The sequence below is a fragment of the Nesoenas mayeri genome (assembly GCF_963082525.1).
Source record: "Nesoenas mayeri genome assembly, chromosome: 12".
NCBI classification, from domain to species: domain Eukaryota; kingdom Metazoa; phylum Chordata; class Aves; order Columbiformes; family Columbidae; genus Nesoenas; species Nesoenas mayeri.
In genome coordinates this window covers 23,323,378-23,336,201 of record NC_137547.1, presented here as the reverse complement: position 1 = coordinate 23,336,201, position 12,824 = coordinate 23,323,378, and the positions used below count along the sequence as shown (strand labels likewise).

Sequence of the window (12,824 nt, the reverse complement as noted above, 5' to 3'; positions counted from 1 at the left end):
CACTTCTTAGAAAATTTGCCACTGTATGCCCAATTTAAAGAGATTATTGAGTTGCCCTAAAAATACTGACAGGCAAGTTGTAGTAGATTGTGGGCATATGGTTAGTAATGAGATTCTAATTAGATTTTGATACTTAAGCCTGGTGTGAGAAGGGTCAGTCTCTTAATCGTGTTAGACTTTGAAGAGATTACAGGAGTGACTTTTTCCTCCTTACAGCCTCTGCATCAAGAGCTGACTCTCTTTAACTAGATTGTGACACTAAATGTAACTTGATAAACATTGGTGCATTATGCTGTATTAGCTATAAAATCACACACACAAATGTATTCATTTTGTAACCCCACAATAGTGAATTGCGGTATGAAAAAAGGGACCCCACGTGTACTCCTACTAGAATAAACTCTTGGCATAATCACAAATGTCCAATTAAACAAGCACTGTGAATTCTAACAGGATTTGTTCTCTCTGCAGATTTCACTGACAGAAGTGAATTAGCACGGAAACAAGACTATCTTGAACTTCAGTCTCCCAGTAAGTTTTCTTCAACTTACTACTTCTGTGTAGATCAGAAACAATAGTAAAGAGCATTTCTGCCACTTCTACTGCCATTTTTGTTCTAACTTCATGCAAAATAAGGGTTTCAGGAAAATGAATGCCACTCCTGGTGTTAGAGGAAAGCTAAAGGGGAGAGGAAATTGCGGGGGTCTAAACCCATGGCCTTAGAGGGCATGTGGCATAAAACCTACCACTTGACGTACTCATCTCACACACCTGTCCTTCCTCCACCTCTCCAACGAGTACTAGTCTTTACAGCCATGAGACACATTTCAAGGAGCTAGGTCTGTCTTAAAGCAGATTTCAACAGCAATAGCGTTTATTTATTTACATTAAAAATTGACATGTGCTTTAGATCAGAGACTGTACTTTGAATTAATCTCCCTGATTTTGCATGTAAGTTTACATCTATGGGGGTCAAGGAGCCTTCCCCACTGGGGACACAGACCCGCCCTTACGGCAGTTTCTCCAACAGTGACAGCCCTGCCTGCCTTATTTTAAGGGTGGGGAGAGCATTTTGGACAGAAGTTGCCAGCCATAGACTCCATTTCACTCGATCGTCCACAGACAGGGTATGTGCTGTTCAAAGAGCGGCCTGAGCTTGGAACTCAGTGTGACTATGATGGGAAATTTTCTTCAAACACCTGTGACCTGCCGGTCTGCGCTTTAGCGCTGAGTGATGCTGCCTGGCGCGCAAACCCAGAGCAACGGGGCGCCTGTCCCCCGGGAAAACGGCACCTTGTATGGCAGCATCTGGGCCAGCTACCGTGGGGGGGACAGTGACTCCAGAAGGGAATGAGAACTTTGGCCCTCCGGAGCACAGCACGGGGCAGCTTTTCCCTTCCCAAGGGAGCTCCTGCGCAGCCAGATGTTCCGGGTGACGCAGATGAGGAAAGTGAGGACGGGGAGGAGGATGGAGTGGTTACATTGTTATTTGTTTTTAAACTTATCGCGTCTGATTTCCGACCCGTGCATCTCGGATCGCGAGCGGCACCGGCGGCCCGGCCGCGACCGCTCCCGAGCGACCGGCACCGGAGGCGCCCTGGCGCCCCCTGGCGGCGTTCGGGGGCCACGCAGGACGCGCCCCGCGGCCCCCGCCGCGCTGCCCGAACCGGGGACTCGGGGAGTTTTCTGAAAAGATAACGTGGCGTCTTTGTGCCACAGCAGCATTTTTGCTAATAACTCACAAATTATTAAAACTATACCATAAAAGTATAATTCTGTATACCCATATACAGAGAGCTTAAATCAGCTTTGTCGTGTTTTAATTGCCGTTTTCTCATCTCCTCGCCAAAAAAAAGGGCTGTGGACTAGGGACACAAATGTAACATGGCCATTCAGTTACTCCCACAGAAGCTGACTAATCTAAAAATTACCTTTTTCACTCATGTTTTTCTTACACAACGTTTTCCATGCTACTTGCAGTTTTTACTGACATGCACCCCTGGACTCTGCACTTGGATATAAGCGGAGTCTCCGAGGAACTTATTTTGACCCTTTACGTATAGAGAGATGTCTTACATTATTGGAGCCTATTAAATCCTCATGGTCCACACAATACTGAATGTTAGAGCTTTTAAATCCACATTACATTCAGGGGAGATTCTATGCATGTGGAAGGATATTCACTTGGTTAGTTTGATGTTAAAAACATAATAAAAGCCACAAACAGCTTACCTGAGTCAAGTAATAGATGGCACAGAAATCCTTTTGTGGGGTAGAGTTACGTCATCCAAATGCCTAAAATTTCATAATAAATAAGTGTATATATTTCTCAGCATGTTTTTATTGAAAGTTTACATTTGGTAAAAAGAAAGTTAATGTCTCAAAGTTAGACCTACAAAAGTTTGAGGAATAAAGTTTTCATAAACTTTTTTTATTTCTCCTATGAAAGAATGCTGGCAAATAGGTGTTAACTGTCACGATTGCTGAACACCTGCATACTGCTATTCGGTCCTCCGAAGCTGTAAAAATGATCTATCTACAAGCAGCACACTGTTTACAAATAACCAAGCTTTCCCTTGGTTTTGAAATGCGAGTGAAATGAATTTTGGTTTTCAAAAGCAAAAGAGCAAAGGCACTTGTTAAATAAATCACTACCCACTTGAGAGCGCTCCCTGGAGTGGTTTCCTGGCTCTTGTCTTGCAGGCGTCCTGCGCACACTGGTGTCAACCTGCTCCAATCAGGTGTGTCCTATTTCACAGAGAGAACAAACTCAAGCTTTTAACTATTACATTCTTACAACATGCAGGTTCTTATGATGTTATTCAGGATGAAGACCTGGATAATTTCCCAGAGTTCAGTCTGACAGACTTCATGTTGCTACCTGTCCCCTGGTACAGGATTACTGCTTTCCCAGCCAGCCAGAGATCGTGGGTGATACTAGCTGGCGCGTGCTCCACAGCCCGCCGGTACAGAGATGCCCCTGGCATTTGCACAGGACTGCAGCTCCACACCCAGGAGCCCTTACCCCGCCAGGCTGCTTCAGACACCGCGCCGGCACCTCCTCGGTGCCAGCCGTGCGCCCTTCGGGAACACCGACCCCTCCGCCACCCACCTGCACAGCGGACCCACCGAGGCGCCAAAGTCTGGCCACAACAGCTCCGCACAGGGAAGGACAGGAGGAGTTTTCCTACGTAATTCACCATCACATATGGAACAGAGAATAGGTTCAAAGTGTGTGCATGTTTTATTGAAAAAATACGAATGTTCTGTACATAAGTACAATTCAACAGGCTCGGTAAAATCTCCAGAGACTTATTGGTTAATATAGGTCTTCTTTTCTTCTTTTTCCTCTAAGGGCATAAAGCATACAACGAAGCAGCAGGTCCCCTGTACTTGTGCAAGTGCAATCCCGTCGCTGTGCGTGCAGCATAGCACCTGGCTCTACGCACGGGACTCCAACATGCTCAATGTACTCTGATGGATGGTCTGCAAGAAATTTAAAGCATGGAAGAACTGCACAGAACTGGTCCTTCAATCCACTGATGATTCAAAATTTATTGTGAGATCTCTGTTATCCTGAACAGTCTGCATCTGCGTATCCAATATTTCTGACAAATAAATACAAAAATAAATAGGGATCTGGCCTCACAGAACCTCAAGTCTCAGAAGCAACACAATTTGTAGCAAGCTACATACATAATTTCAACTATATCAACATAATTTATTTAAATCTCTATCAATAAATGTATTAAAAGTATAAATTCTTATCCAATACTGAGAGTTTAGTTCTGGAAATAAACCCAGAAAAACAAAGCTTTTTCAGTCCTCTCTTACAATTTTAGTGTACTCTTAAAAAATGCTTTATAGCTGAACTTCAGCAGAAACTAGCTGCTATATAATGTAATTCTATTCCCCAAACCTAATATAAAAAGCTTTTTAAATCTTTTTACAGTAACTGGCTTTCATGTCCTAACTTTACATACAGTTACTAAAAATACTGCACACAGCAGTGCCAACTAAGAATAGGTTTAGTGTTAAGATTACATGCACAAATGCTGGAGTACCAAAGCAGAAACTGAATAATGTAGCAGCTTCACAATTAACTTATGTTGCTAATTGGATGATGTAACAACACTGCAATCCCAAAGATATGTATGTTGCAAACGGAAAGACAACGAATAGGAGTGGATGAGGAGAAAGTGAGGCAAAAAACCTTTTTTTCTTCTCCATTTTAAAGTGGAATGTCTGTTATCGCCAAGAAGGTAAATGTAGACCAGCGTTAGAAGTTGTACTAAATCAGGAGTAAATTGTGATGACTTCTCGGCCACCTCCTCTAACAAGTAATACTCTCTCCAGACCCTCAGTCAAGACTTCGAGAAACTCCATGTCTGTTTTGGTCAAGTTAAGGACAAATATCGAAACCAAAGGACACAGTGATTAACCTCTGTACTGGGTTTATGTGGCATGGTTTTGGTAACAAGGAGGCTGCAGAAGCATCCTCAGTGAGATGAGACATGGGGCTGCCCCACATCAGACAGAGCCACTTTCAGCCAGCTCCAAAATGAACCTGCACCAGAGCGCAGCCTGCGGCTCCGGCGCCGCTCCGAGCCAGGGGCGGGCGTTCCTCCGAGCGCCCGAACGCTGCGGGTTGGAGCCCTGCGCTCGGAGCTCAGCTCCCCGGTGCTGGGACAGGAGCTACGCCCAAGATACACCCTCTCCTTCGGGACTTGCTGTTCACTCGAGTTCAGACGTTGCCCTGCCCAAGGCGCTGGCTGCTGGGAGTGGCTTCTTACACATCTGCTATTGAGAATTAAATTACATAAATTAAGTTTAATTTAATTAATAAATAAATAAAATCAAGTGAGAATTTAGACAAGACTGATTATAAAGCTACAAGGCTTCCAGAGTAACCAGAAGCAACTTGTATGTTAAGAAATTACTACGTAACAGCCACAAGCCAGGACCCTCCACTCAGTGGACACTTGGTCACACTACAGCCTGACAGCATTTGTGGCAAAATCAATTCAGGAGCACAGAAGGAGGAAGATCTGCTACTTCCACCAGGCCTTGCCTACAAGGATACAGTTTTCGTCACCATCAGTATTCTTTGGAGGACCAGGCATGTTGAGAAGAACAAGTCTGGCATCGTGGGATCTATTTACAATAACTTCATTTAGCTTCACCGCTGTGTGCATTCTTCGGACATTAGACTGGTTCCTGTGGAAGAAGCACATTGAGACGCACCGTTAGAAACATGCCTCTGAAAACTGAATTATTAAAAAGCGCACCTTAGATCTCCTGAATGCCCTGTTAAATTTCAACTCAACACACAGTAAAATTTTTCAAACTTAATGAGAAAGATATGAAAGAGATTTCACAGAGCTTTTCAGGTACTGCTGGTCCATCGGTTTTAAGATCCCTGGAGTCAAATTCTCCAGTTCGCTAATACACTCTTTAAGAAGCACATTTTGTAAAGATGATTTATTGCCTTGCACAAGAGGTTAAGATGCACTTGCCCTGGCTGCGGCTGTGTGCCTGCAGAGCCCTCCCTGCTGGCAGCCCGCGCCGGATCCCCGCGCTCCACGGCAGCACCGACCGCGCCTCGCTGGGCTCAGCGCCGCGTCAGACCGGCACCATCGCGCTCAGCCCACGCTGCCCAGAGCGCGCTCGTCCTCTGGTGCTGAGCAGCAGCTGACGCCTCCAGAGAAAGCCTGGTTTCCTACCCACGTGCAGGCTGGAGGAACACCTGCTTGTGGGGCTCTTCTGCTGTACGATACGGAATTTGACCTTCCCCTCTGCTGGACACTGATGGGCCTCTCTGCCTGGCTATTTGCAAGAGAAACTTACAACCCCAGTAACTTTAAAATCTCAATCATGCTTTTAAATTTGAGTAGCCACTTGGTTCGAAAGTTGTGGGAGAAAAGGTCGTAGATGCAGCATGATCTCATTCATAAGCCTCTGCTCCTTAAGAATCCAGGCTAGGAGAGGTAACAGGATTAATTATTCAGAATATATCATCACAAAGTGATATCAATTCATGCAGTAACAGAACCGGAAATTGTCCTTTGGGGAGTCTGAGCCAGGGAATGTTTCCTTCCTACAGGAAATCAACCATTACTTTGGTGATGTAAAAGGAAAAACAGTACAGAAATAGACTCAAAGGGAGAATAGATTTGCAGCATTTTTTTCTTCATTTTAATAAATTAAAACCAAGTACTAGTAGAAACAAATTGAATACGAATCTGTAGTTTGGTTAATTCAGCTTTAACATGTTATGAGTGAAATTCTTCAGTAACCTCGCTGCTCTTCTAAATACTTAGGTTTGCAAAGAAATATGTTATGTATGCAGAAAATAGAAGATGCAATGGTAAGAATAATGTTTATTATACTAACAACACGATTTACACACTTTGAATTACCTCTCTGTTATTTCATGTTCCTATTTGATTTAGAGAAAGGATATCCCGTCTTCACCACGTCAGCATCAGAGAGCCAGGGACAACAGAGGCCAGATTGTGTTTACAGGAAAGAAGAAACTAGCACCAGAAACAATATACTGCTATTACCTATGTATAGTCTTGGAAAAGCAGGGAATACCAAACCTTTAGTTCTCAACTAAAGTGACATTTGAAATTTGCATCTCCCCAGTGATTTGAACGTGTAGGCTCTAAGACTGTTTACTGTCCAGAAACTGTCAGAAATAACATCACAACAGTGATGGGGAATGAGAGCTTCTCTAAATGAGTAACGTTTCCCATTGCTTGTGTCATACTTTGCTTAAGAATATAGGTTCAGACCCGTAATTGTTTCCTAGCGTGACTCAGTTCTTGTTAGTACAGCTCTTGTGTTTGTTACGTGCCATTTATGATACTTAGCTTAAGCGGCTGATCCAGCTCCCTTTAAAAACTTTGCTAAGACTGCTCAACTAACTCCTTTTCTCTTCTTCCATAATTACATATAGTTTTTCTGCTTTTAGTTGAGATAATGAAGTCTTCCCTCTCAACCATCTTAATGTACTTCTTAGTTAAATAACAAACTTACAAGTTTCCCCACTCTCTGAAAGCATGGAAGAAGAAAAAGTACAGGAAGTTAACACCAAATTCAGCAGAATTTCTACAGTATATAAACTATGTATGATGCATCCTAAACCAGATTTGAATTCTTGCGGATTTATTAGGAAGAAAAATCTAGAACTTTGCCAAGTACGCCAAGCTGAGCGAGTGAGCTCTTCATGTAAGATGTAGGACATCAGAGGTCACAGGAGACCACAAAGCCACAAACAGACCTTTACTTCTAGCTATTCAAGGCGCACACATCTGGTAATACTAAGGCTGTTAGTTCATGTCAGTCTGTCTTAGAGGGTTTTATCAGACAAATATTCTATTCACAGTCATTCACCATCTCCACAGCTTCCTCCTTGCTGTGTTAAACATCCCCGCTACACATTAGATCATTGAAATTATCAGTCTGGGTTTTAATTGTGTGTTTTGTTGAGATATTTGGAAGACGGGAGGAAAATTCTAATAGGATTTAACAGCTCCAACTTAGAATTTGGTTATACCAAGTAAAATATTGCAGGATGTGTGCCACATTTAATTGGTTCGAGATTCCTCAGGAGGCTGACTGCTGTCTTTTCAGTAGGCAGCTCTCATTGTTTATTGCACAAGTCTAAGCTGAGGATTAGGAGACAAAACCACAGCACATCTGGTTTCAGGAGGTGCAAGCTGTTGACTCTGACAAGACTCACGGCTTAATGCTGATGAGATCTCTAAAGCTTCCTACAGCGCTGCCTCGGTTCCGCTTCTCAGCGTCGCATTTCTCCTTTGTCCAGGTCATCTGGATGTTCTCAGGAACTGTGTCGGTCTCATCTTCTTCATCTGAGTAGAGGCTCTCCAGACGTGCTATTGAGTGTCTGTCCTTCACCAGCTGCGCCTGGAGGGCACAGGAACAACGTGGTGAACTCAGAAACTCTATTTTAGATTCTCTGGCTCCGTTTAAGCAATGTAAGAGTGTTTGCTCCATTGTATCCTTTATTTTGTACAGTCAATATAGCATTTAGGACAGCCCTAGCCAATAATCTTACATACCAAATTGACTTTAAAAAGAGTCTCTCACATCATGACGTGGTCTGAAACAACGGACGAGTCTGACTCAAGATTGACAACAAAAATAAACTGGACAAACACATGCCGAAAAATTAGATCATCTGCACCCTTCATAGCTACACGTCGTAACAGTCCAAAATGGAACCAAATCTTCAGTAGGAAAACAGGATAATTGCGACAAACCCCAGACATCCCATATATAGGAAAAACAAGGTGGAGAATGGGATGAGACTTACATCCTTAAGTCATTGAGTATCATTTATATTGCACATAAGAACACAAAAATCGTTTCTACAGCATATGTGCCACTATTTTTTTTTTCCCAAACCAAATAATTTCTAACATGCTTTTGCAAGGACAGCGAGGCTATTCAATGACTACATGAAATTTTGGGAAACAAAAAAGCCACACTAAAAGTATTTCCTTAAATCCTTAGAACACAGGAGTTAAATTTAAGCAGCAGCTATATAAAACATTACCGGCAAGGCACTTTGTGTCATCCACCTCAGCAGCCCATAATAATCAACCAGAAATTACATACCTCCCTTTCCCTCTCTGTTTTTGTCAGCCTCATTTGCCTCAGCATCTGAGATCTCTGCTCCATCATAAGAGTTCTCTCGTAAGTATATGCTGAAATATCACTATTGTGCTGCAGAAATAAGAAAAATACTGTGCTTGTAATCAGGTTATAAGCAAACACCACCACTGGCAGCACAAAGCGAAGATTGGGCTCAAATCCCTTACCATTTCTACCACTTCTACCTCTGCCTCTATTCGGAGCTGATAGAGGAAAGTAGCCAAGTCCTTCTTCATCTGGATGCTGTTATCGTCCATCTGAGCTACAGTAAAAATCCTCATTTTGCATTTTCTCCAAACCTGGTGAGGGAATGCAAACTCTCAGTGTTTGAACCAATACATTTTGCTCTAGGAAACAGAAACTTATCAATATATCCACTTGTGTTTATCAATACAGGCTCTGCTACGGGACCTCGTTTCTTTGAACTAGTGGACACAGAAGCTGGGGGACAAACATTCTTTTGGTAGCTCCTTACTTTGTGCTGTTTGAGAAGAAAAGGAAGCAACATCAACATGCCTCCATCGTGCACAATCCACCAGACGTCAATGTTGCCTTCATTGTAACGCTCATGGTTGCTGGGGTAAAAAGACACGTTTTTGGGAACCAGCAGAGCCAGGTGGGCTGCGGTTGTGCAGCGAACGGTACCTGCCCCAAGGGGAAGAACACACAGTTACTTCCGACTGTGCGACAGCTGCCTATTTTTTTAAATTTTTTTAAAGTACGTACAGCAACGCTTGTATAGACAGGTCAGACACAATGACAGAGCTGGGATAAAGCAGGTGAACAGGAACACGAGCACTATTTCATGTTTCAAATACAAGCGTCCATCTTCAAAGCTAAGTATGAGGAGAAGGCATCTGCTCTGTTCTAACTTGACTATATTAAGTAACTGGACCCCAGGGCAAGGAGAGGGATAGAGCAGAGCGTTAGCTCCAACAGTGAAAGGAGACAGGTAGCTTATGGCCAGTGAAAAGACAGATTACCTAGCGAACCAATTACAGCTTGCCATAAAAACAGTATCTCTCAAGTCTGTAACTTTTTTAAGCATCCATTAGACAGAGGAATATTAGCTGCTAGATTAATCTTTGAATATCTTTCATAAGTTTTTTTATATACAATAAGTGATATTTCAAACATGGGGCATTTTTTGTGAGAATTTATCTACTTCACAATTAATACTAGAAAAAAAACAGACTAAAAACCAAAGTCAGTTTCACAGGGATTCTGTTAAAATCCCCTGTATGCACCATGTGTGTAATAAACATCCGTCTGACCACGCAGACCCTTCAAAGCTCACCTATAAATGTCTTCCAGGACCTCGGGTCTTCGCTCTGCCTCCAGCCGTACGGCCACCCCAGAACCACAGTGTTATGTTTCATGCCACCGAGTCCACAGGACTGGATCAAGTGGGCAATTCCTTCTCGAACTTTATTAGCTACAACTACTTGACAAAATCCTTTCACCTTCTCAATGTCCATCATATTCTTAATAGTCTGCAAGACAGACAAGGAGAAACCTCACAAACAAGAGCAACCTTAACTATTTCTCTATCGTGTGATTACAGTGTAAATTCCCAGTTCACCCATCCGCAACACATTCCAAAGCAAAGTTCTGCTCATCCACTTTCCCCAGTAAGACAGAAAACACCCACTGACTGTGAATAATACTTGTTTAAAACACACATAGTTCCCTTCCAAACAGAATTATTTCTAACAGATTAAGATAAGGGCTTTTTTGCTTGTGCTACAATCTCTTATTCACAGCAGTAGTTAGTGATATCTGTGTTACTATCTAACTTTCCATTTTCTAGTCCTAAAGCACTCACCTTTTTAAACCCAAGGTTAATAACTTCATTCAGATTTCCATTTTCAGAGTTCTATGTAACCTGCTGTGTTATTACATGCAGTTTACAAACATAAGCACCAACTCCCCCCACCTTTCAAGAATACCACACCCTTTATTTGTTTAAAAAACAGGCAAACCTGATCAACACGCAGGCCCATGAATTCATTTTCCCTTTGTAACAGTTTTCCTGTATAAAAAGCCTCTAGGGATGAAAACAGTGATGTGCTGGTACTACATGGATGTAAACAGGGCTATGATGTCGTGTTTACACAGTGAGGAAGATTAAATGATTTCTTAACAAAGTTTCAGGACCATCTTTCAATGCTTTTCGTAATAAGTTTATCACCACACCAAAAGACACGTAAGATTTGCGACTTTTACAGTAACTGTCAGCTATTGAAATGTTTCTTGGTATGCTGCTCAGAAAACTAAATAGTCCTCTTCCCTCCATTAATCAGCATACATAAATATCCTGGTAATTATTTCTTAAAAACGAAGACAGTTTTATGCAGTGGGGCTGTTTACACAAGTTGCAACCGCTGATCTTATTACATTCCCAAAGCCACCACTGGCAGCTGAAACGTTCACAAGCCCTTTACTGAGCTACTACCGCCCAGCCGGCTGTTTCCCGGCAGCGGTACCGATGCGCTTCTGACCCGTGGGGGACTATGAAACTTTTAAGCTATTTGCCCACTCGCCCCGTTTTACTTTGGGAGTTTGTTTAAGGCACTGACCTGTTCAGCAGCCTGGGCTTCTCCATAAGTTTCCAAGAAATTCCCTTGGATCACTGATCCTATGATAGTCAACCCTTTGCCAGCTTTCAGCTGAGATGCAAATGTTAACAATCTAGGGTATTTCACATGCAAATCTTCATCAAGTTTCAGAAGCACCAGCAACTGAGGCCTGGAAAAAATCAAAAACTAAATGTATTTTTTACAAAGGCTTTAACAAAAACACTTCCGAAAAAAGCTGCCTCTCTCATCACTTTAATTGTGCTTGAATATTAACTCTGATACAGCACATTCTTTCTGTTTCTCACACTTTAGAGGGGTTTTAATTAATATTTTATTTCTCTTGATTAAAAGCAGATTTGAAGCACTGAGGGAATTCTTCTGCTGCACTGTTTTGACAAACAAAACCCGTTCATGTACTTAGTTTAAGAGGCTTGCATTACTGTTTTATTTATGCGACTGATTTTCACGGCTCTGTAAAGTACTATTGGAGCGCGCTGCTGATACTGTAAGGCTGTCCTTCCAGACCCACCTGCAGACTTGTGCCAAGCAGCTGGGAAACGAGTATTTTCATCTAAACGCAGATCCCACCTGCTTTCTTTCCCTTAAGGTATTGCTGCATATGGAGTTATTTTCTCTCTTAAGCTACGGCTGAGCAAGTATACAAAGATGCATAAAATTCTCCTCTTTGGTAGGTTCTTGGTCCTCTTGTTCAGAGCCTAAGCGCTATGCAACGCATGACTGAGAGTTCGTAATCTGTCTTTAACACACAAAGCCAGAGGGTGAAATGCTTTCCTCCGTTCCCATTTTCAGTCCTAGAATGACAGCAGTGACTGCTTTGTGCCCCCAGTGCAAATTACCACGGGCTTCTGGACCTCTGTACTGAGGCCTGCACTGCTCCCCCAGGCTTCACTTCCCAACTCACCAACGTCGGAGGTCAATTAAAGACCAAAGGACACAGAAGCGCTGCCCACACGGGGCCCACGCAGGAGGGCCTGGGCAGCGACAGGGCAGCTTACCACAGGCTCAGCGCCTTTTGTTTTTTCCCTTCAGTATTCTGGGCATTTAAATTCATTCACAGAGCCCAAAAGCTCCTTGTTTGAAGTCCAGTTTAATTCCATAAGTATGCAGATAATCGTGACCGTGCATTGCTAGCTGAGGGTGGTACCTCCAGTTCTTGGTGTGTGGAGGCCCCTCCTCCAGCCGCAGCAGGGCGTACCGCGCCGCGCTGAGGGAAAGGCCCCGGATGCCGTCGCCCCATTCCTTCTCCGCACTGTGAAGAACACGTAATTCAGCCAACGTATGGTTTCATGAACATTCACCTGCACACTTACAGTCACACTGCAGAGATTATCATTCCCTTATAAGGAGTTTAATAATGTGATCCATAGCACGCACTGCATGTACATTTATCATTTGTACATGTATGTCTGCAATACTTACACATATCGCATGAGAGAAATGCAGTGTTTTAGCCAAATATATAACCGTGCGGTACCATAACACGTTCTGTGTTTAATTTGTAACCAAAAATCCACTACAGATGATGCTTCCCAAGCACAAACA

At 43.0% G+C, this 12,824-nt stretch overlaps 1 protein-coding gene across 8 annotated transcripts in view; it reads right to left on the bottom strand.

Moving 5' to 3' along the window:
- Window positions 1-3,227: 3,227 nt before the first annotated feature.
- Window positions 3,228-12,824, bottom strand: part of SLC12A4 (solute carrier family 12 member 4) — a 49,553-nt gene continuing 39,956 nt past the window's right edge. For 5 of the 8 annotated variants that reach the window (XM_080351649.1, XM_080351654.1, XM_080351651.1 and 2 more), the window contains 9 exons: window positions 12,427-12,531; window positions 11,262-11,430; window positions 9,980-10,175; window positions 9,158-9,327; window positions 8,850-8,981; window positions 8,647-8,754; window positions 7,748-7,932; window positions 5,084-5,217; window positions 3,228-4,388 (listed from right to left, as the gene is read on the bottom strand). In XM_080351649.1, coding sequence (XP_080207775.1) covers window positions 4,297-4,388; window positions 5,084-5,217; window positions 7,748-7,932; window positions 8,647-8,754; window positions 8,850-8,981; window positions 9,158-9,327; window positions 9,980-10,175; window positions 11,262-11,430; window positions 12,427-12,531 — 1,291 coding nt within the window. In that variant the 3' untranslated portion in view covers window positions 3,228-4,296. The remainder of the gene's footprint in view (window positions 4,389-5,083; window positions 5,218-7,747; window positions 7,933-8,646; window positions 8,755-8,849; window positions 8,982-9,157; window positions 9,328-9,979; window positions 10,176-11,261; window positions 11,431-12,426; window positions 12,532-12,824) is intronic. The other 3 variants (XR_013922655.1, XR_013922656.1, XM_080351650.1) reach the window with 3 other exon arrangements.